Consider the following 26,736-nt stretch of genomic DNA (forward strand, 5'->3'; position numbering starts at 1 on the left):
GACGGTTAATATCACCGAAACGTAAATAATAATTAATTTTTAAAAGTTTGTTCTGTTTCTAGCTTGTCCGAAACTAAACACGTAGTTCTGGCATGGCCAAGCCCGTAATCCGAGGGTCGCGGGTTCGAATCCAGGTCGCACCAAACATGCTCGCCCTTTCAGCTGTGGGGGCGTTATAATGTGACGGTCAATCCCGCTATTCGTTAGTAAAAGAGTAGCCCAAGAGTTGGCGGTGGGTGGTGATGACTAGCTGCCTTCCCTTTAGTCTTACATTGCTAAATTAGGGACGTCTAGCACAGATAGCCCTCGAGTAGTTTTCTGCGAAATTCAAAACAAACTGATACTGTTACACGCAATAATGTATAGTTTTATCATTTTCCAAACAACTTCCACTCAGTGTTAAATGTTGTTTCTCTTTTCGTACTTTTAGAAACTAATCCGCATGAATATGCCAGCATCAGAAGAAGGTAAAGTGAATTTTACCACAACCCTCTTCGCTTTAATACGAGAAAACCTAAGCATCAAGATGAGACCAGGTATGTCAGTAACTGTACAGTTTAACTACAGGTTCATGTAGTTAATATACTGGACGTCCTCGGACAAAACTTATTTGACGTAGGTTATTTGAAGCTGATGTAATTTAATTACCTGAGGACCAGTCGCTACAGAGTGCACTTCATTAGGAAGATGTCGTAGGATCCAATAATTCAGAAAGCTCGGAAATAATTGTATATAATTAATTCCGAATAGATGTTTTTGTATTGAATAGTGAACCGCTGTTTCGATTCATGTCAGTCATTGTAACTACCTGTGGCATGATACGGAACAAACTTCGACTATAAAATACTGGTAAGCGATATATATTTGAAACATCAGTGAACTGTAGGAATACGAAGTGAATATGTATACATGAAAGTCATAAACAAACGCACACGAACAGATGTATCATATAATTGAACTCTTGCTTATATGATACTGGAAAAAAACCTTTTATCACGTGATGTGCAACACCCAACTTCGCTAAGTTTCTGTGCTAGGTGTACGTAGATTTGCAATAGGGGTCACGATTTTCTGGTTTCGCCTCTGTTTCCCGTCACGGAAAACTTTATTTTTCTCGATTCGAATATTATTAATGTTGTTATTTAAATGTTCGCTAGATGGAGGTGCGGGATATTAAGACAGGTCTAAAGCAAAAACTAGAGTTCTAAGAATGTAACGTAATGTTTTCTTATATAAATAAATATAATAGTACCCTTTATTGTATAACCATGTATCTACATCGCAGGGTTTGGATTGATCTTCACCCAAACTGGTTCATGTGGTTCATTCGGAGATACGTACTATTTTTCAGTTTGGAATTTTACGTTTTGCGATTTTGAATGGGCGTTTTGTTTTCTTACCACTCCCCCCTGTAAAAGGATTTTTCACCAAATTTTGTATGGATGTTCATTGGGTCCCACGGAAGATACGTACAGCTTATAAAATTATCCGTGTTTTGCTGTTTTTATGGTTGATTTTTTTCACAATCACATATAATGGAGCAGCTTTATGTCCTAGGATAAATAATCCATTATGAATTTACACAACTTCCGTCCAAGGGTCGGGTACTCCACCTAGTATATATAAATCAGAATTTATTAAAATATTTTATATTGTTTCTAGTTTATATAAAGTTCACTGTTGTTTTATGTCGCTGATTTTAATTTATAATGAAGAATTAATGTACTGCATTAGTTGAGTGTACATATATATCGGTCATACTTTTCAATGCTTTACATATTCTGTTTAGCCGAGGAAATGGATCAGGCTGACAGGGAACTTCGAAAAACCATAAAGAAACTGTGGCCACTGCAAGCTAAAAAACTGCTGGATAAAATAATACCACCAGAAGACGGTACTTAGTATACAACATATAAAGTAACAATGTTCAGTATTCAATAAAAATCAGTTTGGATATACTGTCTCACTAAATGTCTGAATTAATGTTTCTTGAATTATGTAAGTCTTGTTAAAATGAGATTATTTGGTTTTTTTCTGTCATGTTGTCAAGTTCAAATATTTATTATTACGAAATCAGAAAATATTTTTTTATTTCTCCAATAGAACTCCGCGAGGGTTCGCTCACTGTTGGTAAAGTTTATGCGGCTCTTTTGATACTAGAAAACTGGAAGTCCTCACGGTTTGGCCAGATTCCTACTGCAGGCAGCTTGGCAGTAAGTATGTGTGTTATAAGAGTAAAAGTCACGATATGTATAAATCTTCTGATTAATAGTTTTAGTAAAAGGCTTCCGTATCCAAAAAAACAACCAAACTTCGAAGTGGTAATGTTTGTGTTAGCTCTTCTTTATACAAGTGTTTGTTTTTTGAATTTCGCACGAAGTTACTCGAGGGCTACTTGTGCTAACCGTCCCTAATTTAGGGAGTGTAAGACTAGAGGGAAGGCAGCTAGTCATCACCACTCACCGCCAACCCTTGAGCTACTTTTTTACCAACGAATAGTGAGATTGACCATCACATAATAACGCCCCTACAGCTGAAAGGGCGAGCATATTTGGTGCGACGGGTTTCGAACCCGCGATTCTCGGATTACGAGTCAAACGCCTTAACCCACCTGGCCATGCCGGGCCTTATACAAGTGTATAACCACAAATGTTCTAAATGGTGAGTAGAAGGTGAAACAGTAATCAGTTTGACAGTGGCAATACACTATCACATTAATTTGTTTCCATTATGTTTCTAACATAACTTCTATACTTTGTCAGTATTTTATTAGTTTTCCTCCACATCTAACTGTCTAAACAAAATTACTGTATAAAGTTCTAATGACCAAAATTTCATCATAAAAGAATTGTTCGTCCGCCGGTCGAACAGCTGTAAGTGTTCGGACTTACGACGCTAAAATCAAGGGTTCGAATCCCCTCGTTGGACACAGCAGATGACCCGAAGTGTCTTTGCGACAACGAAAAAACACAAACACGAAGAAATAGTTTCAGTAGCAAATGAATTTTTATACTGGATTTTTTTTGTTCTTGCTTTTTCTATGGTCTGGTGTCTCGCCAAATCCAGTTTCACGATAATGCTCATTTTACAAGTTGTCACGACCTGGCACGGCCAGGTGTTTAAGCGCTCGACCCGCAATCTCAGGGTCGCGGGTCCTTTCAGCCGTGGGGACGTTATAATGTTACGGGCAATCCCACTATTCGTTGGTAAAAGAGTAGCTCAAGAGTTGGCGGTGGGTGGTGATGACTAGCTGCCTTCTCTCTAGTCTTACACTGCAAAATTAGGGACGGCTAGCGCAGATAGACCTTGTGTAGCTTTGCGCGAAATTAAAAAAAACAAACAAACAAACAATAGGTTGTCACCGAAAACACTCACTGTGCGTTGTTAGGCTAAACTATTTGAATAAACACAAACACTTTTTATTGCAACCACGGGTTAAGTTTAAGATGAACTTTGTTTGTTTTTACAGCAGTGTGATCTTACACCAGTTAGCTAGATCTTGTTTTTATGAGTCGAACGTCGTAAGTTGACGAAGCTCAGAACACCAACCAGTAAGCCTAATTAATATTTGTTATTACAAATCACATTAGATGCGTGGACAGATTAAGAAGAAATGTGTTAATAAAATCTACAATCTAGCTCGATTGTTACCACAAATGTTGACGTGAAGGTTTTTATTATCTCGTGATTAAATAAAACCTGCGCTACTGTTAGTTCAATTTTGGCTATTAAAATCAATTAGTTGGAAGACAAGCGGAACCAGCCAGCTTGCATTTCTGTATTGCAGAATAAGAATCTTGTATGTAAAGATTACATTGTCTTCCTTCCAAATCGGTACATTCAGGCACAAACCTAACAAGGCCTGATGTAAGTTAGGCGAGTCGTGAACTGGAATTCCATCGGCCTGTCAGCTGTGTGGGCGTTGTAATATGACATTCAATCCCATTTCTCGTTAGTAAAGTGTAGCGCAAGAGTTTAACAGTTGGTGGTGTTGGTTATCTGCTTTCCCTCTAGTGTAGGAATGGCGAACCTTTTTTGAGAGTGTGTGCCCAAACTGTAGATATTATTCTAAAGTATTCTCTCGCATGGCTATAGTAACTTTAAGCAGCAGGTTATTATTTATTATTATTCTGAATCATTTTAAATGAAACAGCTTTAGGAGTTGCATGTTGTTAATAACTATAGTAATTCACAACAAATTAATGAATTAGTAACAACAATAATGGACTTTTTTAAGGAAAAATAAGGAGTCTTCTTGCTTATTTATGTTTATTGTTTTACTATTAACATAAATCATTTAGTGAAATAAATATTTTACTCTTAGTGAAACTTTTGATTTTACATGAACGATGACGTATATTTTGTATCAGGCTTGTAATTGGTTGCTTTGAGAACTATACATACAGCACTAGTTTCATCAACAAGTCTGTTCCTATAATTACAAAGTTCATCACTGAAAATAACGACTGACATAAATGTGTTGATGAAAATACTGTTAACACTGTCATTGTGATACTTTTAAGACAGTCAACAGTCAAAAATACAATTCCAGAGTTTCAGAAACTCATTTTCTGCGTTATTCTAGTCTCTCAATATTTTATAGTTCAGCTCTCAAGTCAACAAATTTTTGCCTCAGAATTGAACTGCTTTGTAAATTAATCAGTTGTAACATTTCTAGATTCCAAGTTACACTGTCTCTGAATTTTGTAGTTTCTTCAAATAACCTGAACTTAATAAATCTAAAAGAAAATTCTTCAAACGTTAAACTAATGGTGCTTGAAAAATACATTTACCAGCTCTTAATGTATATTTTCCGATGAATTTCAAATTTGATGTGTTTTTTTTAGGTTTGGGAAATATTTAGAAGTGCCATTGTAAACATTTACAAATGTTCAGTTGATTTCAAAACATTTTATGTTATCAAACATAACATCGAGTGTTTTGCCAGATCCCTACAGTTTGGTGTTCAAGTCATTTAAATGTGAGGAGAAATCATTAAGAAACATCAGTTTACAAATTCATACATCAGGTAGTTCTTGACAAGTAAATTTTTCATTTGACAAAAACAGACGAATTTCATCCAATCACTCAACAAATCGTTTAAGGATAGAACTTTTACTTAGCCAATGAGCATTGTCGTACATAAGTAGTTCTGCATGCAACGAATTCGTTTCTCTTAGTAAATTCTGAACTTGTGTTTTTTTTCAAAGAATGTACAGAAATAATATTGAATACCTTGGTTACAATATTCATCACTCTTTCAAACTCCTTATGGTCAGCTTTACACATAAAGCCTCCTATGTGTAACACAATGAAAGCCTAGCAGTGGATGTCCACCTCCTATGTATAACACAATGAAAGCCTAGCAGTGGATGTCCACCTCCTATGTATAACACAATGAAAGCCTACCAGTTGATGTCCACCTCCTATGTATAACACAATGAAAGCCTACCAGTGGATGTCCACCTCCTATGTATAACACAATGAAAGCCTACCAGTGGATGTCCACCTCCTATGTATAACACAATGAAAGCCTACCAGTGGATGTCCAACATATTTTCAAATATTTTTACAAAATCTGCTTCTTCACCAATCATGCTGGGTGGACCATCAGTTGTCACGGAAACTATTGTTTGAAAGGTCAACCTGTCGACTGGATAATTCGTTACCAGCCTTACATATTTGAGCCCCTGTGGTATGTTCATGTAACGTTACCAAATTAATCAGTTCTTCACAGGTTTTACCTCCCTATGTAATGATGGCTAACCTAGCTGATGATGTAACATCAGTGCTGTCATCAAGACATATGGAAAGGACTTTACATGAACCAGTATCTTTTGTTAGCTGTTCTGATATGTTTGTTTCCATCTGTAGTATCCTGTCTTTTACTGTGTTTCTACTCACTGGCAATTCCTTAATGTACCGAGTTTTTCCTTTTTCTGGAAAGGAAACACATTCTAGCCATGATTCTTTAGTATACTCCCCATTAGTAAGTGGTTTTCCATGTTGAGCAATAATATTTGAAATCTCAAAACTAGCATGAACTAAGTTGAAACTACCTGAAACAGACTTCATCAAAACATTTCACTGCGTGTTGTTGTTGCTGACTTCTCGAGAAATGCGTTTTTTTCATTCTTGCCCATTCTTATCGTAAAGCCGTTTATGAACAGTCTCATGATGTCGTTTTACAGATGGAGTCCTGCACACCACTGTTTCAGGACATAATATGTATAATGCTTTATCACTCTTTATGGTCATGACAAGTCTTTCAGTCCACGATTCTTGAAAATCTCTGATGCTGCTCTGTCCATTTGAACGTTTTTGTTTCCTTGCTGGTTGAACTGACGTTCTGACAAGCTGAACAGGGTAAATCTCAACAATGAACATAAATATGATAATTTAACCTGCCATAACAAAACAGCAGGTGAAAATTTATGCCATTGATATAAGAATAAATCTATAATTAACTAATTCATCAAAAATATATGCACGCCACGCCAAATAACATAATTTTAACAATATAATTCATATATTTACTGCAAGAAGATAAATACATATTTGTCGTTATTATCACTAAATATTCACTCACAAACAACAGAAGAAAAAAAGACCATACCAACAGTTTACTTTTATTATTATTCAAATACTGATGTGTACACTGAGTCTGCGAGAAATTCAAAACACCAAGACGGCGTGAGACGTCTCCTGTGAACGTTTCTCACTGCTCCCGGATCGGAAATAAATCATTCACTCCTGTATTTGACAATAATGGTAATCATTATATATATATATATTTATTTATTTATGGTTTAACGTTAAGGTTTAAACAATCAAAAGGCGGCATTGCATGCTGAGTGCCAGCAAAATGTTTTCGCATTCCACCTTGGGCACAGGTGCTATAGGTTCGCCATCACTGCTCTAGTGTACCATTTTAAACTTAGGGACTGCCAGCGGAGATATCCCTCAAGTAGCTTTGAGTAAAATTCAATAAACGACTAAACTAGTAGACTTAAAACTATATTACTGTAAACAGGCAGAGAGAATTCCCCGTAGAACAGTAACAAGTGTAAGTGTTACCTCCCTGTTAACTACAAGCATTTGACTTGTGAGCTACCGGAGTTTTGACTCCTGTTTAATTACCTCTGTAGGAACCTACTTTAATTTAAGTATGTGAGTAACGTTATGAACTTCATTACACATTATTGTATAACTGTTTAACGCCACGTGTTCTCTTTACAGTTTTAACCTTTGATGGTAAAGAAAACAATTTGTTACTATATATGACCTCTATATTGTGTTAATATAACACTTCACATTCCTTAAGAAATGAACAACACAAAAGTGTTTGCTAAAACATCATGAGTTTTAAACAGAATCTTCCTTCACGGTATTTTTTTCTATAAACCACATACTATGCTATAATTTGATATCCGTTATTTAGTTTTTTACGGTTTCGACAGTTGTACTGACGCTCAACGAACTAAATACAAAGTGGCCCGGCATGGCCAGGTGGTTAAGGTACTCGACTCGTAATCCGAGAATCGCGGGTTCGAATCTCTGTCACATCGAACATGCTCGCCCTTTCAGCCGTGGGGCGTTATAATGTTACGGTCAATCCCACTATTCGTTGGTGAAAGAGTAGCCCAAGAGTTGGCTAGCTGCCCTAGTCTTACAGGGGCCGGCATGGCCAAGCGGTTCAGGCGTGCGACTCGTAATCTGAGGGTTCGCACAGTCGTGCCAAACATGCTCGCCCTTTCAGTTGGGGTCGTTATAATGTTACAGTCAATCCCATTATTCGTTGGTAAAAGAGTAGCCCAAGAGTTTGGTGGTGATGACTAGCTGCCTTCCCTCTAGTCTTACACTGCTAAATTAGGAACGGCTAGCGGAGATAGCCCTCGAGTAGGTTTGTGCGAAATTCTAAATAAACCAAACTAAATAAAAGTTGGAATAAGTTTTGCGAAACTGGTGTTTTCAGGACATGTAGCAGATTTTCGTGGATATTTTATCACATTTCAGGTGTATTTTTGTTGCCCGTCTCACAGGTACTTCAAGTTAAAATACGCCAGGTGCTAGAAAACGCGTAATCTTCACTATTCAGACCTGTCTTATTGTAAAAAAAATGATTTGTTTTAAATTAATTTTAACATGTTTTTAGGAATATAATTTAATAAAGAAAAGGAATATAAACTGTCAGTGAATTTGTTAATTATCTAATTATTTGTTTAGCTCATAATGTATATTGTCCACAGTACATGGTGTCAGTGTGTTTTAGATGCATAATACAAGTAAACTTTGTATCTACACGCTTGGTGTAGTGTTGTAAGAACTAAAGCTTGGTAGTTTCAACCTGTATCTATTTGTCTCTGTTTTCAGGAAGACAACCCTTCCTCTCCTACTGCAGATGAAGCGGTAGTGTAGATACTCTTTCCTTTAGTTCTTGTATTGTTTGCATGTTTGTACTCGTCTTAAACACGTGTAGGGTAGGCTAGAATCTTAGGATTTTCTCCAAACTCGCCTTACCGTAACCCTAATTACAGTATTAACGTTTTTTGGATATTTTTTTTCTTTTAAACTTGCATGCATTCTAGATAAGTGAACGTATATACGATTTGTTTTTCTCTTTTGCAGCTAACATCAAGTTGATTTTAAGTACAATCCCTGACAAAAATCATGTTTAATACTCAGTTAAGCACATTTCTACATATCATGTGTTGAGCAAACAGGTTTGTACTTCCACTTGGCATTACATGATTTAAAAAACAACACGCTTTCTACAATCTATCAGTCGATAAAGAACGAATTTATATTCTTTATTTTAACGTAAATAACACTTCTCACGTTTTTTTAGTCCTAACACAAAGAGGCTTAGTAAGATATTAATAGTCGCAACAGTTTCACGTAACTTCTTATTCCCAGAATTCCGTGTACGAAGAGAGAGGGCATTGTTGTTGATTGTGCGAATTTTGGAGCTGTAGAGCCGACTTAGGGTCCGTGAAATCCCACAAACAATGATTCGCGCTGTATGTGTGTTATAAGAGTAGAAGTCAATCCCTTAGCATGGATAGCGGCTGGTAGCGCGCTGTTGATTGGCTGCCTTTCCCTCTGGTCAGTAATTCAAAATTAGGAACAGCAACAGATAGGGTGAGTAGCTTCGTCATGAACTTAAAACGCAAATGCTAACTAATATCACGGAAGATGGACTTCGGATGTTAGTAATGGAGTACAAAAATATAATTTCCGTTTCGAGAGTTAATCGCAATGAGGACCAACTGTTAGTTTAACAAGTTATTATCTCTTGTGCCAAAGATATTCAATATCTCTACGAGTCCTCTTAAAGTACAGAGTGTTGTATGAACTTATTAACGCAGGGCGCTGCGTGCTGTTTTCGAGCGAATTACTTATATAATGCAACTCTGTTGATTGGATTATGAGACAATCAGTTCATGTTTCTATACGGCAACATATCTGGAAAAAGTACTGATAAAATAAACATAATTACTGTATTTTTTGGGGTTCATAACGTAGACCAGGGGTTAACAACTTACGGCTTTCTATGTCTTATGTTTTTACTGAATTTCAGATTAAAATGAAACAAGACTTATTGTTGCTTTGGTTTCCGAGTCCTGGCCTTAGGCCTTATATGCCTTTCACTGATTTTTTTTTTTTTTTTTCACTGTTCGTAAATTTCACAGTTTCCGGTTTCATGCGAAAATGAAGTTTTTAAGGTTAAATGAGAAAACTGCAACTGAAACATTTTTTTCTTCAAGTGACTTTCATCCCAGTCACACCAAAACATGCTCGCCCGTTCAGCCGTGGGGGCGTTGTAATGGTCGGGTTAATCCCACTATTCGTTGGTAAAAGAGTAGCCCAAGAGTTGGCGGTGGGTAGTGATGACTAGCTGCCTTCTCTCTAGTCTTACACTGCTAAATTAGGGACGGCTAGCGCAGATTGTGCTCGTGTAGCTTTGCGCGAAATTCAAAAACAAACGAACGACTTTCGGTTTTCCGTTACCTGACGAGAAATTCCACTGTGATGTCACACTGAACAATGGACGCTACACTACAACATATCCTCTTACACAAACTGTCAACTTGTGATTGAAATAACTTTAACGAGAAAAAATCGAGTGTTCGGCATGATTGGGAGGTTTTATAATCAAAATAATACTGCATGCTAGAATATTTATGCTTCTTTGCATGAACATGTATGTATGAATGTAATATCTTAATGAAAATCCATAATTATTTATTGTTTATATTTGTAAGTTTCTACACCTTTCTTACCAATTATACGGAAGTTTAATCTCACTTTTCTATGACTAATTATTACGTGCTAACACTGTGGCGTTTTACTGCAGATGGGAGATATGCTTCCACGGACGATATGTTTAAAATCTATATATTTTGTTTATGGCGAATTTCCGATCATTCTGATTGTGAGGTTATAAGGATGAAAAATTCCTATAGGAAATATTCATTTGATGAGAATCTTAAAACATACACAACTAGAGGGCGAAACCTATGAAGGAAGAAGTCTTCAAAGTTATTCACGAAAGCGAAAAACGTTGCACAACAGATATTAAGCCAAACAGAACCTTCCGACCCAAGAAGCTGGACATATCTCTTGGTGACTAATCACAGATTTGAGGACTTCTCATCGAGAAGTTACGGGTGTTTTTGTGAGGAAAACAAAAAGGTCGAATAAATTATAATTACGGCAGCCATGTCAGACAACAGAACCTATGTATACAACTCCAGTGAACTTTTGCGCCGTCGTTTTACTTAAAAATCGTTTTGGAAGCTGATGTCCAGTCCAGGAGCTGCAGGTTAAGAGATGTGTGGTTTAAAACTGATAATGCCGACCCGCCATTGCAGAAACAGGTGACAACAGACGTTGGATTGTCCACCAGTAGTGCAGAATCATGACCATTAGACTAAACATGATGGACAATAAAGGAAATATTTCCAAGGTCTGCACGAGACCTGGAACATGGTTATAATATAACGGCTCGTTTGGGACACTTTACATAGAAGAGCGAACACCTGCCCACACGAGTTATTATCAACAAGTCATCACTGATGGTTATTATAAAGTGCGATTACCCTTCTGTTTAAATACTTTATACCTAAGTGTAGGTACTGTGTAGAATTATTTACTAATATTATAGAAGAGATGTTTTAAACCAGGTTGGTATGCATCGACATTGAAGGTTGAAATGGTTTAGTTATTTCTCTGGATTGTAGGTTCTAGTCTTTTGCTAAAAACTGAAAGGCTGAGGAGATAGGAACATAATAATGAATAGCTATAATACATATTATAAATACAATACGATATATAACTTTCCTAGTATTCTGTAGTTAACTAGAGGTTCTTAAAAGTATTAAATAGTTCTTAAATACTATAAAATGTCTTTCGTTTTAATAACTTTTAGGGTAGAGTATTTAAGATTACAAGCACCAAAACCTATAGTTGGACATAAGCTCGGTAGTTTTAGTTATTGTCTTCATAAATCTAGCAACTAAAATATTTACCCCACAGTCTTTCTGTTTTTTCTTTGTCTTTGAATTATTTTGGGGTTGGTTTCCTATAGCGCCCGTCACTTTTACGGCGTTTGATGGGCGCCGTACGCAATTCAAATTCACGGGCCCCAAGCCACGAAGATTTGCATGGTAACGAACTCCATGATGACGCCGAAAAACACCTGACGCGATCTCGCCAGAACTCCTTTCAACATTCTAATCTAAGGTATGAGTGGTGTTTCTGTATATCTTAAGTTTAACTTTTGCTAATATACGTTACGGAAATGCAACTGTGATTTGTTTCGGTGTTTGAATTACAGTGCGTATTAAGAGGGTGGATAGAACATAGATATAAACAGTTACGTATTCGAACATTTTAAAACGTAAAATAAGCTCCCAGAATTTCAAATGAAATCATGATTAAAAATGATATATCGTCCTTCGAGATGACGGTCCTACACTTGGAAATATTTGATTGATGTCAGTTTGGGAAAATAGTACGTAAATAGAGTATTATACACATTTCGAGAAGAGATACATTCATTCAAGACTGAACCTTTATTATCGATGTTTAGACTTTTCGAAATTCGCGTGTTCTTCTTTAAATCGTTTCATATTCGTGCGACGCTCACACTGTATAACTTTATACATGTTGTTCGTTTTGACTGTTACAACATCTCCAGTAAAGATCTAATAGAGACTAAAATCGTCCATTTTATTTATAAACTCGCAGTAATTACTCTAATTAATTGCGATAGTGACAGTGTTTTTATTACTATCGTTTTGCATAATTTTTATACCATAAGGAGCCAACAACGTCTAAGAACCGTAAGAAGTTTGGTTAACAAACTAGTGAGGTTCAGGTGATTTTCATGGTTCTATGGATGAACTCATTGCTTTCTCGTGACGGGGAGTCCGACTTGGTAAGAGTCGTTCAGTGCTTTCATTTGTGGCTGAACTACCGAACTTTTCGAGCCATATCTACCACGTGGGGGTCTCTGTTAAGAGGAGTGAAAGTAGTGGCGTAAGCACCCCCCCGAAGGAGACCCAACCCAAAAGGGGTCCGAACGGCTTGAGAAACTTAAGAATTGCCGACAAGGGGAGAGACGTAAAACTTGACTGTTTAAGTTAAGAGTGAGTTGTACTATTCTGTTCAATTGGTCATATCAGTCAGGTAGAATCATAAATAGGGGCATAAATCTGGAGGGCCTAATTACTTTTTATGCGCGGCAAGGGGCATCTTTTGTAATGACGTCACTGTTTACAAATAAACATTGAACCAAAGTGCTACCTAATGAATCTTTAAAGATTAGCCATTTGAACGTGTTTGGTAAATGCAAGTTCGTGTGCTGTTTTACGTAATTTGGGCCTAAAAATGTTTCCAATCAGACTTTGTATTTTATGAATGTTATTAATATTATTTCAGTATTGATAAAGGAGTCAATGGGTCTGAAAAAGGCTGGCAACGTTCCTTGGGGTTCTTACGTCGTGGAAGCACTAGAAGACCCAGTGAGCAGGTCTGGTTTCAACTGAATACAGTAACAAAAGTAACATTTCTGTGCATGAACCGAGATGATAGTTATTTGCATGCTGTAACTTTGGATCATGCATTCTTTATTATCGTTGGGCATGAAATTTTATATTGTATTGTCCTGCTGCATGTTGGTATAGTTGGTCTTGTTTATGATGTACCTTTATTGGAAAGGACTTTGGTGTGTTTTTTTTTGTTATCTGTGATTTCGTGTGTAAAGTTACTGAAAGTTATTTATATCGTGGTTTGTTTGTTATTTGTTTAAAATCGAACTAAACTTGTAATCAAGATGCACGGAATTAGTTTGTAAAATATTTTAGATTCGTTATCTTTGCTCTCAGCTTCGCAAGTGCATCGTTATCAAAAGAACAATGGATATTATCCATTCATACTTCGATTCTTTTGTAGATTTAAAGGATAGATGGCACAAGCCAAAGATGAACGTTCAGAATGGTTAGAAAATGATAACGACGCTTTGCATATCCTCTGGTATCCCCTAGGAAACAGAGGAAAATCTTGTCAGAATATAAGCTCAAAAGTATGGTATTATGAACTTATGAAGTTAGATCTTAGTGAAGAAAACACAAAACAGTTCTCTTAAACCTTTTTTTGTTCATTTAGGTTAAGTATCTTTTCCTCTTTTCGCTGTTGTTTGTTGTCTTTTCGAAGCTTGTTTATTTTGGATGGGTTTATGGATGGGTTTTGGTGAAACGACGAGTGGGTTTTTGATATTTGAAGTGTCAATGATTATTCTTCATCTATGAATTCCTTCTGGTGATCCGGACTCATCTTTATTGTCACTTTATTACGTGGTTCAAAAACATAGTACTTTGTCTTCATTTCATAGCCAGAATAGTCATTGACTTGTGTTTTCCAGATTGCGCCAGATGATACTGTTTACCCACGATGCTCTTCATCACACGGTAGATCTGTATTCGGTAAAGTATTTCTGTCTGTGTCACCGAAAGAACCTCGAAGAAAGTCTGCAATGAAACAAGACTGTAGTACGTCTGTACAGGTTCCATCTTTAAGTTCAACCTCGAAATACCAGGCAACTCCAGCGAATTTGGAACCACCGACAACTCAAGTGTCTACTAAAAGCCCTATATCCGTGTCTTCTACACCCCTTAACTTCAGTGCTAGGGAAAGATGTAGTTTGAACGAAAGTGAAATGGAAAGTTTCAATCATACTGTTGGTAAAGCATCCTCCCATCCAACCATTCCTTTAACCTTATTACCCCACTTGAGTTCTGGTATTCAGGGTCCTCTTAAGACTAATCAAAACAAGGGGAAAATAGAACGGACTAATGATCCTGAAATTGAACAGAAATATTCTCACGTGTCCACCTGCTTGAAGGACCACGAAACGAAACCTCCTCGACTTTTGAATTTTTATACACGAGATAAACCTGTTAAATCTGTATCCTATACACGAGATAAACCTGTTAAATCTGTATCCATAGTTACAGACTTGGAAAATATTGCTTTGGTTTGTTCAAAGAGAGAAAAGCCGACATCAAACCAATCTGAGAATGTTTGAAAAAGAAAGAAGTGACAGCTCTTGGAATATCCATCTGAAGAACTTTGGAAGTCTACCTGTGTAAGAGCCGAGTAACTTTGAACTTGTGGTATCATGAAACTCTCGAGAAGTATCTGAGAAAATTAGAGAACTTGGGTGATGTAGAAATTTGCAAACAGACAATCATCAATCGTTTAAAGCAATCGAACACTACTGAAAAAAAAAAGTAGACATTTATGCAATGTATATATAAGTTTAGATTTACACTGATGACGTAAGTTCGTCAACATTATTTTGTGTTATTCAAGAGCTTTGTTTCCAAAACGATCAACTTGTGAGGAGCTAGAGTTAGATAAGAGTCTTTGAGATTTAACCTGGAAATAATTAGTGCAAAGCAGACAATTTCTGGAAACTTTCCATTAGTTGTTTACTTCAACTTATCAAAAGTACTAAGTTGTCACACGTGGGCTTTATTGATAAATCTCTGGAAAGGTGAGGTACAGTTGCCCTATTCCTTATGCATATGGTTCCTCTATGCGGAGCTAATTTTCTACTCCCTTATCAAAAAAATTTATATTTATTATTTGTCAATACATATTTCAACCTTAATGAGGTATTCGTGTATCCCAACCAGTAGGAGGTTTTTTACGGGTTCCCAATACGCCTTAAAATGATCCATCGTAGTGCATTATGGGATATTTACACATACATATATCACAAATGAATATCATTATACAAAATAAAAAACATTCTAAAAATAAAGTTAGCTACTCAGTAGTGATTGAAAGATAATACATCAATAACAAACTGTTTGCACACCACCATTACGTTAAGCCTACTTTGGTATGTACTTCGCTATTTCAAGTAGCACTGAGGAGCCGTGAATTCGGCGAAACTAGCCTGTTGCTGCAAGTGTGACCCCATTTTTCCTTCACTGAAATTTACGTTTCGGCGATGAAACGAAATTCACAATGTTAGCAGAATGTTACAGATGAGTTCATTGCACAGAAATAAATCCAGTTCTTTAATATCCAACGTTATTCGTACAGATGTGCAAACGAGAGGTTTTTATTTTATGACGTTTCACCAGGTTAACCTGGCACCATCAGACTACTTCCATGTAATGATAAGGACTGAAGAAAAGAAGGAAAATATGAGATGACGTAACAAACAATGATACAAACCAACAATACTCTAACAAACACTTCTGTTTTAATAGAACAATATAAAGGCATATTATTACATTGAAAAATAAAGGCGAAGTCCAATCTGTCATTGACTTGCCACCTGTTGCTAAGTTACACCTGCTGATTCAAATATAAGTTGACCTGGTAAGGCCAGGTGGGTTAAGGCATTCGACTCGCAATGTTAGGGTTGCGGGTTCGTATCCCCGTCGCACCAAATATGCTTGCCCTTTCAGCCGTTGGGGGCGTTATAATGTGACGGTCAATCCCACTATTCGTTGGTAAAAGAGTAGCCCGAGAGTTGGTGGTGGGTGGTGATGACTAGCTGCCTTCCCTCTAGTCTTACACTACTAAATTAAGGACGGCTAGCACAGATAGCTCTCGTGTAGCTTTGCGCGAAATTCAAAACAAACAAACAGATTTAAATTCAGTTCCACCTTTATTCTTGATATATTTTTAAGTCTGACTGGGTAATTCGCCAGGGTAATTTAATAGCACCAGTGCTGCGTATTGTTGAAATTCCAATACAAATATAGGAGTATTGGAATGAGTAAAATGCACCTTAAGACATCAAACATGATTCTTATACTCGCATTACGATACGAGTACGTTGATAGTGTATACTGAACTTAAATTACTCATCACATAAATATCAATTATATTGACATGTTCGATCTTGTAATCCACAAAGGCCGAGCATTTATTCCCTCACTTGAAGATCTGAAGTTACATATCGAACCCAAAATATCAACTGTGTAGTGTCACTCACATCTGTTGACTCATCTAGTGCTAAAGAAAAATACAAACAGTCTTTTAGTTGTTCAAACAACTAATTTTCTGTGTCTTTCGCTAACTCCAGCATTGTGTGGACAATTGTTCAACTTTATTGTAAATTATTTACTTTATAAAGAATATCATCTTTTATTTTTGAATCATAATTCTCCAACAGAGTTTCAATAACCACATTCAATGTTTCTTGTTCTAGTTCAGTATCAGAAAATGATTTGTTTTTCTGAACTAGAATCCAAGTTACTTTATAGCTTGCTAATGTAACCAGTTCTATCGATGATAAACATCTTTTTAAGCCTCCCTTTTGTTCATGAAGTTGTGCTTTCAGACAGCTAATTTCATTCATACGATTTTTCTATAAACTGGAAATTTGACATCAAATTCGTTGTGAAGATTGTTAAAGTGTTGCTTAAGGTTGTATACATTATTATTCCTAAAAACGTTATTACACAAAAGACACATTGGTTTATTATTTACTTTAATCACTACAAATTTCCACTCTCAACTTTCATTAAATTCTCGTTTCACGTTTTTCCAGTCACGTGTCATTCTCTTTTTTACCAGTAATGACAGAATCAGTTAAAATATCTTTATTTTCTGAGTGTTCACCATCATCTGGATTCTTTCATTTTCGAATTATCCACTTATCCATATTATGGATTAAAATCAAAATATATTTAAACACTTGAAAGCTGCACAATAAAACTGTTTGCAAGCGCATGCAAAACAACGCACACTCGATAACAAACATCTAAACAAGACTGACGTTACAAAATGGGCGGAGTCTGTGGTAGTGATGAAACGTGCGACATTAGCGATGACGTGAGGCAGTGCAATTGCTGATTACCAAATTTGCGATAAAAAATAAATGATGGAAAAAAATTGATTCCTAAACTCGAGCTAACCACAATTGTGCTATCCACTAACCACGCCTAGCCAGTGGCCATGGAGTTTGCCCACACCTGGTTTAGAATGTTGACTTTCGTAAAATCAGAACAGCTGTGTGTAGACGTGTTTACATACGGGGAAAGGATATTTTAAATATTATTGTAAACAAGTTAAACTTTTTGTTTCTGTGATTTAATAATCTTGGCATTGAATTTCAAACACTGTTGCTGATGTATCATTGTTGACGTAATAATATACATTTATAACAGTTTTATAATCAGTAAATGTTAGTGGAAAAAAAAAGCACAATACATTTGGTTACCTTCACCAATTTCGTTTGTTTCTTTATGACTTTGTGATTTATTATTAGGTTTACTCATGCTATTTTTCATAAACCATTATTACTGAATAGACATATTACATTGATACAAAGCTTTCAGTACAAAATTTACAGCGAAACAAACGTACTCCCGTAATAAATAAATGTATTATTCTAGAAATAAACTAACTCCTCTGTAAACAGACTTACTCACCTAAAAGTATACTCTTTTTATAAGTAAATTTACTCTGATACAAATAGGTGTACACCCCGAAAAATAAACGTATAATTTTATAATTAATTTTATTCACTTAAAAATTTACTCACCTATAAATAAACTAACTGGTATACAAGTTTACTGTACTATAAACAAACACACCCCTCTAAAAATAACCTTACGCCTTTATAAACAAATTTACTCTCAAATATGAATATATTGATACCACAAAGCTACAAATCGGACTATCTGTGCTCCGCCCACCACAGGTATCGAAACCCTATTTTAGCTCTGTTAAAGTCCGCAATATACATACGGCCGCTGTTTTTACTGACTGTTTTGCCACTGTTCGAACATCCAGCACGATTTTTTTCTGGTATCAGTCATTCCCGTCCTCAGACCTGGACGGTTGTTTTTTTCAGTTGTTACGGATTACACCTGAGCAAATAACAACAAACATAAGCAACTAATAAATGATTATGATATATTGATCAGTGTCAAAGGCTTAGACGAACCTCTTGCACACTATCTGAAGGTGCTTATGGGCGTTAATTTTGCTTTAACTCGAAATAGTTATGCAAATAGTGATAATAAATAAACACAGGGTGTACTTAGAAGTCAACTCATTCCCACGCAGGATCACCTTTGTTTACTGGGAAGAGTTGACTGAGGCAATGCGTTGTCTAGTGAATAATCGCACATTAAGGTTTGGAAATGTTTATATGTTAAACAGGATGGCAAACCAGGCCTACGATGAAGTTTTCACCTGCACCTTAATTACTTCCAGGTTCGGACGTAAAAACCTTCTTGGATTTTATGTGTCAAGAAATACCTCTCAAGTTATTGTTAGTAAAGAGCTACACAATGTACTGTCTACGCTGTAGCCACAGCGGAGAATCGAACCTTGGATTTTAGGATCGTTAGTCCATAAACTTATTGCTGGTCCACTGGAGATGTATATCTCTCTCGTGAATAGAAGTTTCAGGTTTTCTCAGTAAATCTGCTACATTTTACCGTTGTTATTGGATACGTTTATACCTTGAACGAAGTGAACGGAAAGTGGTTCTCTATAGAAACCTAACTGGTGTGCCGTCATACGTTCTTTGATGAACATAGCTTAAGAAAAAACAGGAAGTTATATTCTGTCTGGTTAAAATATACACAAAAAAAAGCTTCTATTTATAATCATTGTAGAAGTCAGTGTGAAGATAACAGACCTTTCTTGTCGGTTCTCCGAGAATAACATTTTCGCTGTATCTCTTCCATTGATTTCAGAAAGCGACAGTACAGGGAATGTTGAACTAATATTGCAGTTTAAGTTCGTTTATATTTTGTCTTCTGATTGTTTCTTTATAAACGTGATAAGTAAGAGTGTTTTTATGTATTTTTATTCGATCTCTCAATTTTGTAATTTTGTTATTTCTTTTTAACTTAAATACCAATGGCTTTATCGTCGATTTATTTTAGTACTATTCAGCGACAGTCGTGACATCTGTGTATATTTTAAAACAACTGTATATTGTAAAAAGTGTTTTGAAATTACATCGTCTTACAATTATAACACTTACAATTAACTGAACTCACTTTCCTAAGTACACTTAGTCAAAATATAGTTAATTACGTAAATATGGATTAACTCGTAATTTTTGGCTCATGAATCCCTTTTATCAGATATCTGATTTTTCAGATATTAGTTTCGAAATGGTAAACACAAATCTAACTTCGATTTAAATCGAGTTAATTACATCCATCAAAAAATACATTAAATCGCTTCCCAAAACTAAGTTTAAACTGAAACAAAATCAGTCTCGAAATATTTTAACCGACCGATTTTTTATCATAAAAATAATTTAATATTATCAAATCAACGAAACAGTATGAATATAAACGTCTATCTGTAACATTAAAACGAGTGAAATTTGAAACATTATAAATGCATAATTGTATCACCGCTTATTCTTTACCTTTATTTATAGCTGAAAACTGCTTCAGGGTGTAATACTTTGCCTAATTTGTTAGTTGCAAAATTAGGCCCGGCATGGCCAGGTGGTTAATGCACTCGACTCGTAATCTGCGGGTTCGAATCCTCGTCACACCAAACATGGTCACCCTTTCAGTCATGGGGGGCGTTATAATGTGACGGTCAATCCCACTATTCGTTGGTGAAAGAATAGCCCAAGAGTTGGCGGTGGGTGGTGATGACTAGCTGCCTTCCCTCTAGTCTTACACTGCTAAACTAGGGACGGCTAGCGCAGATAGCCCTTGTGTATCTCTGCGCGAAATAAAGAAAACTCGCAAAATTTAGTATAATAAAATGCAAAACGTTTCTTGTGTTCGCAACTTAAAGAAAAAAAAAGGTTTCGAATTCTTTTGTATTTTTAATATATATTTTTTTTTAATTTCGCGCAAAGCTACACGAGGGCTACCTGTACTAGGCGTCCCTAATTTAGCAGTGTAAGACTAGAGGGAAGGCAGCTAGTCATCACCACCCACCGCCAATTCTTGGGCTACTCTTTTACCAACGAATAGTGGGATTGACCGTCACATTATAACTCCCCCACGGCTTACGAGTCGAACGCCTTAACCCACCTTGCCATGCCAGGCCTTGTATTTTTAATTGTATTTTTTCAGAACTATGGCCATGTACTTGAAAACAACATTAGTTTTCATTGGCAAATCTAACTGAGGGTCTAAGATATTTGTGTTAATTTTACTGAATAATCAAGTAATCTTATTGTCTCAGTGTTTGATTAAAGCTCCAAGTAGGCATGTTAAGCCTACTTATAAAGTATGAAAGTAACATATTCTGTACCTCACATCTGCACACGTTCTCAGTAAAAGCATCAGTTTTAAACTCTGTATTTATCTCGTGAATTCCTTAGCACGTTGTTTTCTCGTTTCAACCACGAGCGCTTCTGGAAACGGTTAAACACGAAGGTTCCTTGCGTATTTAAAAATACGATAAAACCGTATAGGTGTTTCTCTGCGTATCAAACGTACACCTTCACACCATACATAAAATCAACTATATTTCAGTTAACTCGCTCTGTGATGTTATAATTTCTTTAAATGTGTGTGTTTTATGTTTGTTCCTTACACCTGCGTGAATAAAGGTTCTGGTTTCTTTCATTTTTTAAATACTGCGTTTATTATGACTTTGTGTGTTAAGGAAACATCCGATGCGCATTACGTCATTTTGTTAGCCTTTCCTTGTACGTTTATTTGTTGAAACGTGAGTTCAAACTGAGTTAGCCAATACATGGCATTCTTACGCTGAATAGAGCGGAGTTGGATATCTGTATTATTGTGGTACAATGGGGACTTTATAGTTTGGGAACGTGGAATATTTGCTAATATCGAATCTATTTTTGCGTTGTATAATTGACACTCATTCAACCATCTTTGCACGTTTTGTTTGTAAACAATCTGTTTATAACACGTAACTGAATCAGTATAAACATTGCTATTAATATTAAGCATAATACACTTAGTGAGTAATAAACTTCAAAAATAACAGTTGCCTTTAAGACCATAAACACATTTGTACAATTGCAGTTTAATGTAACCACACACCTGAATTAAACTGAATTAGGATTCGCTGTGTTACGTTCCAAAGTGCAGTTTGCAATACCCCTCGTGCATTTAAACACAAGCAAAAAAAGGTTTATTAATTAAAAGATATATGTCGTTGAATTGTATTCATGGAAACTCTGTGTGACTAAAATCGATGGATGATGAAAAGCTCTTACGTATCAACAGTTTATTCTTATTTAAGTGAAACTTTTATACTAAGCTAGTGGTGAGCTGGAACATCTGGCTTTATGTCCATTGGTGAGCTGAAACATCTTACCTTATGTCCATTAGTGAGTTAGAATATCTTACTTTATGTCTTCTGGCGGGCTGAAACATCTTACTTTATGTCCATTAGTGAGCTAGAATATCTTACTTTATGTCTTCTGACGAGCTGAAACATTTTGCTTTATGTCCATTGCATGCTGGACATATCTCTACAATGGTTGGAACTGAGCATGAAATAACCACGTGCAAAACACGAGCGCTACTCTTTATCGTGTATTAAAACTGCCTGCACATCTCACGTGAATTGTTTCCGTATTCGTTTGTTTGTTAGTTTGTTTTTCGGGAAGTTTTTTACAATGATTTTAACGCAACGAGCCTCTTGTGGTCATGCGCAACCATCTACAACAACAACCAATACGTCATTCATCTCAACGTAATAGTTGTCACTGTGTTCGTGCCATTCATCTCAACGTAATAGTTGTCACTGTGTTCGTGTCACTGCTTCTTGTTTCACATTGCATATTTCTACACAATGGCGGATCGAATACCATGTTCTTAATTCTGCACTACGTTATTTCTTGCATTTTTAAACATCCATCGTGTTATTTGCCTGCTTCGTTAGATAATTAACGCATATCAGAATCGACTTGTTGACACTTTGATGTACTTCAATCTGCTTTGAAGATTCTTTAATTCAAATTTTAATGTGTGCGGTAAAACGTTGAAGAACAAATAGTACTAACTGTTATTTTCAGTGTTTGTTATTATTAAACCATTTCTTTTTCTTCTAACGGTTATTTAATATTATCAACTGCAAAATATTGGTTACAAATAAAGGTTCCCAACTCATTACTAGAGTCAGTATAGTTCACAGTAATTACTATCTTTATTGCCAAAGTAACTAAACTTGTCGTATTCTTGGTGAATAATCTCACGAGTTGACACTGAGTTTTAGGGTTGTCTATCACCTGAAAATGTTAAATGTGCTAGTCGAACTGATAAAACTTGTTAAACACTTGGATACGTTACGTAATAATGTAAAAACATCCTTTGATGTTTCTATGGAAAGATAATAGTTTTTGAAAATAGATTTATATAAAACCTAATCACTTACTGTGCAATATATATATAATTACACTTACGTACAATAAAAAGTAATTTTTACAGCACCATTTACATGTACAACATAACTTGAACATTTAGCTACTGTATCGGAAAACAACCGCCAGCCCGTAATAACGTTTCACTTCCTTTTCCGCTGTTGAATATCGTGGTGTCGCGTATCTGTAAAGCCCGTAATAACGTTTCACTTCCTTTTCCGCTGTTGAATATCGTGGTGTCGCGTATCTGTAAAGCCCGTAATAACGTTTCACTTCCTTTTCCGCTGTTGAATATCGTGGTGTCGCGTATCTGTAAAGCCCCGCCATTAATAGTTTTCGGGTTAGATTATATAAAAAAATTTGTATTTCTTTGCTTTTTCTATTTTCATTTATTTTTGCCCTTGCATTACAGGGTGTACAAAATATCGATTTGGCCTAAAATTAGTGATTTAAACTTATACCAGCAAAATCGATGGTTACTGCTCATTTTAGGCCTACAGTGTACGTTGTGTCACGTATTACATTGTTGAGTTTGCAAATTGTAATTTGTAAATTATTTGACAAAAATATGGCGTTGGTTTATAGAACATACACAAATAATTCTTTAAATAAAACTATTCAAATAACTGAAAGAAACCCATGCGTTCCTACCTTTGGTCAATTGGTAGGCTCGGCATGGCCAGGTTGGTTAAGGTGCTCGAATCGTAATCTGAGAGTCGCGGGTTCAAATCCCCGTCACGCCAACCAAACATGCTCGCCCTTTCAGCCATGGGAGCGTTATAATGTTACGGTCAATCCCACTATTCGTTGGTAAAAAGAGTAGCCCAAGAGTTAGTGGTGGGTGATGATGACTAGCTGCCTTCCCTCTAGTCTTACACTGCTAAATTAGGGACGGCTAGCACAGATAACCCTCGTATAGCTTTGCTCGAAATTCAGAAACAAACAAACAAACAATCCTACCTTTGACCTGTAATGACTGAAACTGTCATTCACCATTCCATGACTAGTTTAGAAACCATATTCAGTCTGACATTTCAACCTATTTTTATATAGAGTTTCCTAAAGTCATGCTTCATATAGTATAACATTCCTTTCCATCGAATTTCGAGAGGTCGTAAACGGGCGTTAATACTTACATTCAGGTAAAGCTTGCATACATTAACGGCTAGTAACTCATTAATTTTACCTTATATCTGTTCTCCCAGTGGAGATGCGGGTCCATCTCCAGAGGTTTCGCAATGAATTGGGGTTTTTACCTCTGTAAGTATCATCTGCAATAGTCAGTAACGTATGCAGTGTTGGGGTTAACAGCAGTAAATTAAGAGTCCCCACCAGAACCTACAATAAAATGACTTTGTAGATTTCTTTCCGGTTAGTTCAATAAACAGACATGTTGCACACAAAATTGTGAACAAATAGTTTGTTCTCTTGTGTTTGTTTCTCTTCTTCACATCACGAGTTTCAAAACATTTTGTAGACGCATTTGAAAGTATCTACTGGATATCACTCGATCCGAGTTTTACAGACCTATAGCAATGACGCCTGCAGTGTGGGGAAGATGTGACGTCACAGGATTTGCTCTGCCACAATAACCATAATGGAAAAGGTCATTATTACATTAATGTTTAAGGGCTAGTGGGAAAATGTTAACTCAATAATTGTTCAGTAGTAGACAAAGTTTAAAATATCAATCTCTCATGTTACCAATATGAAATTATATGTCTCGGTTCGAAGCTGCTTTATATGGGTTCTCTGGTACTGAAACAGTTCGGGCGTAAATCCTGACAAAGAGGGGCGTCTCGAACTCCGACTACAATTAAATTTCCTACACTAAACTTACCCTTCATTCCTCGTGTTCGTGTGTGATCGGACAGTAGCGACACCACTAGTGAAGTTGAAGGAAAAACTAAACCTACATACGTATTTGGAGCAACAGTATTGACTGACAAAACAAAAGTAAACAGAATTTCCCGTTGCTTCGTCGTGCAATAACTAAAAAACTGGTTTAAAGATTAAAAAAAATAGGTTTTACGGATACTAGAACGGACAATTTTGTTTAGCGCGAAATTATTCATAATTGGCGCCGTTTCTTTACTTTAGAGCAGTAAAATATATTCGTTATCTAAATTTCCTCTCGCGTGTACACAGGACATCGAAATGTCGGAAGTAAGCGTACGAAGGCGGAGTTCGACAGAAAGCCACGCCTCCACTGGCAGTCAAAACATCCAGGAAGTGAGTTACTAAATGCTTTTGGTGTGAGTGTTTGTTGTATACCGTCTGTCTTCCATTTTTGTTTTACTTATTTTATGTCTGATTTGTAAGATAAGAAGTAATAATAGAAAGGTTAGTACCACATGATCGATATTTAATATTGGTCATAATTCACCGTCTAGTTATATTTGTAGGTTTTGTTTTGTTTTTTTTGTTGTTGTTTTTTTGTTAAGGTGTAGAACTGTCATAATTAATAAAACTGCTACTAAAACACTGCTACATTTTTTTTGTGTTTCATTCCAAAATATTTGTTGTTGTATTCATGGGTTTGATTAATTGAAAACGTTTATAATGTTTCACATTTATGCGTCTTGGCGAACATTATAAAGTATATATTTATCACATTATATACATATATTAAGAGTGAGAGATTTCGAACATATTTTTGCTTCTCAGTGACTGATAATATTTAGTATAGAGGGCACTAAGAGTTTGTTTATCAGAATTAGAGAGTATTGGAGATTTATTATCGCAGTTCATACACTGAAAATTATGTCTTAAGTAGTGTTTAGTAGGCTAAATGTCCTGTATTTCAATACTATTGATGTTACACACACGTATATCAAACACCAGCAGTAAGTGATGTCTGTTACGTTCGCCTAAGTGTTTGCTAGGCTGTGAGTATTGTCTATGCTGTTGATCTAATGTCATTATATCCGAGAAACCAGTAACACAAACGTACATTACAGACCAGCAATGGGTGTTGTTTATACCTTTAATCTAAGTGTATACCAGAGACAGTCAAAGAGATTTGTCCATACTGTTGATCTAACATAAGTTTATCTTAGAGTCAATTAATGGGTGTTATTTGTACTACTAACCTATCATAATTTATAAACAACCAAAGAGTGTTGTGTCTACTGTTTACGTTACACAAGTGTATACTATAGACCAATAATATATGTTGTCTGTACTATTGATCTAACATTAGTGTATACAACACGTCAGTAACATGTGATGTGTTTACTGTTGATCTAATATAGGTATATGCTATAGACCAGTAATAATAAGTGATGTGTTGTCTTTACTGTTGATCTAACATCGGTATATACTACAGACCAGTAATGTGTGTTGTCTCTACTGTTGATCTAATGTAGGTATATACTACAGACCAGTAATATGTGTTGTCTGTACTGTTATTCTAACATAGGTATATACAACAGACGAGTAATATGTGTTGTCTGTACTGTTTATCTAACATAGGTATATACTATAGACCAGTGATATGTTTTGTGTGTACTGTTGATCTAACATAAGTGTATACAATAGACCAGTAATATATGTTGTCTGTACTGTTGATCTAACATAGGTATATACAACAGACGAGTAATATGTGTTGTGTGTACTGTTAATCTAACATATATTGATACTTAAACCAGTAATAAGTGTTTCAATATACACTTAGTATAAAATTATTCGATAAACTTATTCTGTTCTTTAGTCTAGGATTAGAATTTTTTTAGTGCTTATTAAATACTGTTGTTCTCTGTATGAATCTGGGGCATTTCATTACGGACAGTTTGTAACGTGGAATTGTTTGTTATGAAAGACGTTGCAGAATTTAAGTAACCCTAACATCCTTACGAAACAAAATATAATCG

The 26,736-nt window shown here is 35.9% G+C and overlaps 1 protein-coding gene and 1 long non-coding RNA gene across 2 annotated transcripts in view; one reads left to right on the forward strand and one right to left on the reverse strand.

Annotated features, from left to right (window-relative positions):
• The window catches only part of LOC143245273 (uncharacterized), a 28,588-nt gene extending 3,582 nt beyond the window's left edge, over nucleotides 1-25,006 (reverse strand). Inside the window, exon 1 of the long non-coding RNA XR_013025546.1 lies at nucleotides 24,705-25,006. This is a non-coding gene — a long non-coding RNA (uncharacterized LOC143245273). The remainder of the gene's footprint in view (nucleotides 1-24,704) is intronic.
• Nucleotides 1-26,736, forward strand: part of LOC143245272 (voltage-dependent calcium channel type A subunit alpha-1-like) — a 121,722-nt gene that overhangs the window by 72,675 nt on the left and 22,311 nt on the right. Inside the window, exons 26-31 of the mRNA XM_076491430.1 lie at nucleotides 431-536; nucleotides 1,790-1,894; nucleotides 2,104-2,213; nucleotides 8,374-8,409; nucleotides 11,591-11,745; nucleotides 12,946-13,036. Coding sequence (XP_076347545.1) covers nucleotides 431-536; nucleotides 1,790-1,894; nucleotides 2,104-2,213; nucleotides 8,374-8,409; nucleotides 11,591-11,745; nucleotides 12,946-13,036 — 603 coding nt within the window. The remainder of the gene's footprint in view (nucleotides 1-430; nucleotides 537-1,789; nucleotides 1,895-2,103; nucleotides 2,214-8,373; nucleotides 8,410-11,590; nucleotides 11,746-12,945; nucleotides 13,037-26,736) is intronic.

This window comes from Tachypleus tridentatus, chromosome 2 (assembly GCF_004210375.1).
Source record: "Tachypleus tridentatus isolate NWPU-2018 chromosome 2, ASM421037v1, whole genome shotgun sequence".
NCBI lineage: Eukaryota > Metazoa > Arthropoda > Merostomata > Xiphosura > Limulidae > Tachypleus > Tachypleus tridentatus.